This window comes from Prunus dulcis, unplaced genomic scaffold (genome assembly GCF_902201215.1).
Source record: "Prunus dulcis unplaced genomic scaffold, ALMONDv2, whole genome shotgun sequence".
Taxonomy (NCBI): domain Eukaryota; kingdom Viridiplantae; phylum Streptophyta; class Magnoliopsida; order Rosales; family Rosaceae; genus Prunus; species Prunus dulcis.
The window spans coordinates 7697-10593 of record NW_023010537.1 but is presented as its reverse complement, the minus strand read 5'-3'; the positions used below and the strand labels follow the sequence as shown (position 1 = coordinate 10593).

General features: G+C 49.9%; 1 protein-coding gene across 1 annotated transcript; it reads right to left on the bottom strand.

The window, feature by feature from the left end:
* Positions 1-7: 7 nt before the first annotated feature.
* LOC117613720 lies at positions 8-2783 on the bottom strand (the record flags this gene model as incomplete). Its single annotated transcript, XM_034342294.1, has 6 exons — positions 1363-2783; positions 1120-1259; positions 779-910; positions 483-697; positions 158-409; positions 8-76 (listed from the first exon to the last, which is right to left on the bottom strand). Coding segments are annotated over exons 1-6 (2229 nt in total), but the record flags the coding sequence as incomplete, so codon positions are not given.
* Positions 2784-2897: the final 114 nt, after the last annotated feature.

Sequence of the window (2897 nt, the reverse complement as noted above, 5' to 3'; positions counted from 1 at the left end):
AACTTACAGCAACAATGGGAGGCTTCAGGGGGCTGGACACCGCGGCCAGGGCACCAGTGGCTTTAGGCACTTCCACCTGGAAAAGACTGCAACTGTTAGAAAAGGGAGAACAGACAGAACAGCACGAAAACATGAACAAGTTGAGAAGGAAAATTACCACAACCACAGGAACAGCTGCAGTTGTCCCCACCTCAGCCTCCGGGACCACAACGGTTAATTCTGCCTGATCCACGGGGTCTGATGCAGATGGCTCCATCCGATCCTCGGCCTCTGGAACGGCAGTAGAATGTTCTGCCTCAGCATCCTCAAAAAGAGCCAGTTCTGAGCTAGTCAGCTCAGCACTCGGGCCTTTTTGTTGCTTCTGCGCCAAGGCAATGCTTTCCGCTATCACCTCAGCAGGAATCTCATCCTACAAAAAGGGGGTCAGAACAGAAGCAATAAAGCGAAAAAGAAACTGACGCAAGTCACAGACTAAAACTCACATCATCTTCCGCCCCAGCCACCTTCTTTTGGGACACCTCCTCCAGCTCCTGCAGCTCTTTTTCCTGCTCCACCTCCTCAAAAGCTTCTCGCAGCTCGTCATCCGTCCCAGAAGGACTGACCGGGATTGCTGCGGCCTCTTCTGCGGCAAAGTACTCCACTTCACCCTTCTTCTTAAGCTTTTTTAGCTTAGTAGGAGGAGGAGAAGGACTCCCAGCTGGACAGAACAAAAGCAAAAGATCAGAAAAGAGAAAGCAGAATAAATTCAGAAAGAACAGTTGGAATGTTCCAAACTCACCAGGAATACCAGCCCCTTTCCTCTTCTTTCTACCAGAAGGAACAGCCTCGACAGGGGTCTGCTCTGCCCCAATATCATCCTCCTCATCAGCGGAAGGGAGCTCCAAATCCCCGGCGGCAATGACGGAAGAGACTGCACCAAACAGGTAAAAATTAGAAGCCAATCCAACAGGAAAAGACAGGAGAAAATCAAAGGGAAGAAAGCTTACCAATCACTTCTCCGGCCTGGACAGACTGTCCACCCACGTTCTTTGTCAGAGAGGGATCTAATAACGGGCGGAATATATGTCAAAAGTCAGCTATCAAGACAAAGCAAACAAGCAGACAGAATCAGATGCCTACCTTCTATAGTCTGTGCGTTGATATCCTTGATGGTCTGGATCATATGCGCCCTAGCCTCCCCATCCGCAAAAACTAGCCAGTTCTCCCAGCCATCAAAGAGCACCTTCAGGGCAGTGACAGAGGCAGGCAGATTTTGAAATCTGGCATACCACCAGGCGTCAAAATCAGGCGGAACTGCAGGAATTTGGCTCCCACGAGGGATAGAGGGCATCCGTGCTATTGTTGATCTTATTCACTGCACACCGAGCATCCTTGTGCACCTCCAGATCATCTGCATCTCTCCAGGAAGAGGCCCGGTTACAGCTCCGGTATGATTTCAGCGGAATAAGCTGAGGGCAGCCAAGCTGCCTTGCACAGAAGTTGGGATGGTAGACTTCTGCCCCCAGATGATAATTTGGAGGTTTGCCCCCACCATGGGGCAGATCTCTGGGCAGAGTGATACTCAGAAATTTCTTCCTGAAGTCTGTTCTGGCAGCCTCGTCTTCTGGCTCCTTCTCGAAAAGCCGAAATCCAGCCTGGAACCAAGGATAGGTCCTTCTGATCACCACTTGCCACTGAGCAGCCGACCTCTTGGTGCAATGCCTGAAGAACATCAAATATTCCTCAAGAGAGCGCTTGGGCACTTCTGCCGATATCAAGGGAAGGGCCAGAACTTGGTCTTCAGGCAGAACTATGTCTGGAAATCTTAACTCAGGGAAATATACCTGCAGCCAGATCTGGATCATCCAGAATGCACCAGGAGCAGACAGGTTCAATGGATTCTCAAGGGTGGCAGTATATAGATTCTTGAAAAGATGAGCCAGAACTGTTGGCCCAAGCCCCACATCAGTGTGATTATGAAGCGCTTCTGCCAGATGCCTGTACTCAAGCAGAACTGCTGAAGACCGATTGGGGAAGACAAAACGGTTCAGCCAATACAGAAGGAACAACATATGTTGCTGGTCCTTGTCCTTCTCAGTACTGAACCTCTTCAAATAATTGGAAAAGGAGCAGTTCTGGTTGATCGTGGCTGGAGAGATAGTAAAAGGAATAGCCACTTTCTCCTGATTCTTTCGCCTGTGATAATCTCCAACAGCATCAACAGGTCTGCCATGGGGCCTAAACCCAAAAATCTGAGCCATATCCAGCAAAGTAGGAGCCATGGGACCCACACGGAAATCAAATGTGTTACTGGCAGAATTCCAGAAGCACAAAGCAGCAGCAAGCAGGTTCTCATCCCTGTTGATCGATTGCTTGGACAGAAGAATGGCATCATAGATCCCAGCTCTCCTCCAGTGACCCCCATATCTCGGGAGAAGTCTGTCAATCCAGTCTGCCCATTTGACTGGACTGTTCCTCACCTCGCTGGATGGGAAGGATCGGCTCAAATGCTTACTAACCCAAGAATGAGAAGCTAGGGCAGAAGTGCTCTCAAAACACAAAGGGGCCTCAGCATCTTTTCTTAGCAGTTCTGCCACCTCAGTCGGAACAGGGCCAAACCAGTGAGGCCCCAGCACCAGGGTATTCTCAAACAAGTGAAGAACGTTCTCATCCAGATTCTTTTGGGCGAAAGGATGAAGTTTGCTCCTAACTTCTATCGCGTGGGCATCAATCCCGCTCCCAGTGATGTAATCAGGAGGAATTGAGGCCGAAGAGGATGGGGCACGGGACCTTGGGGAAGACATTTCAAAATTCGAAAGAAGGGGAGCAGAGAGAGGAAAAATGGAGAGAGTTCGAAGGAAACGATGGGAAATCCCGAAAGAAAGGCTCAGGGAAAGACGAAGTCGAAAGAGGCAGGT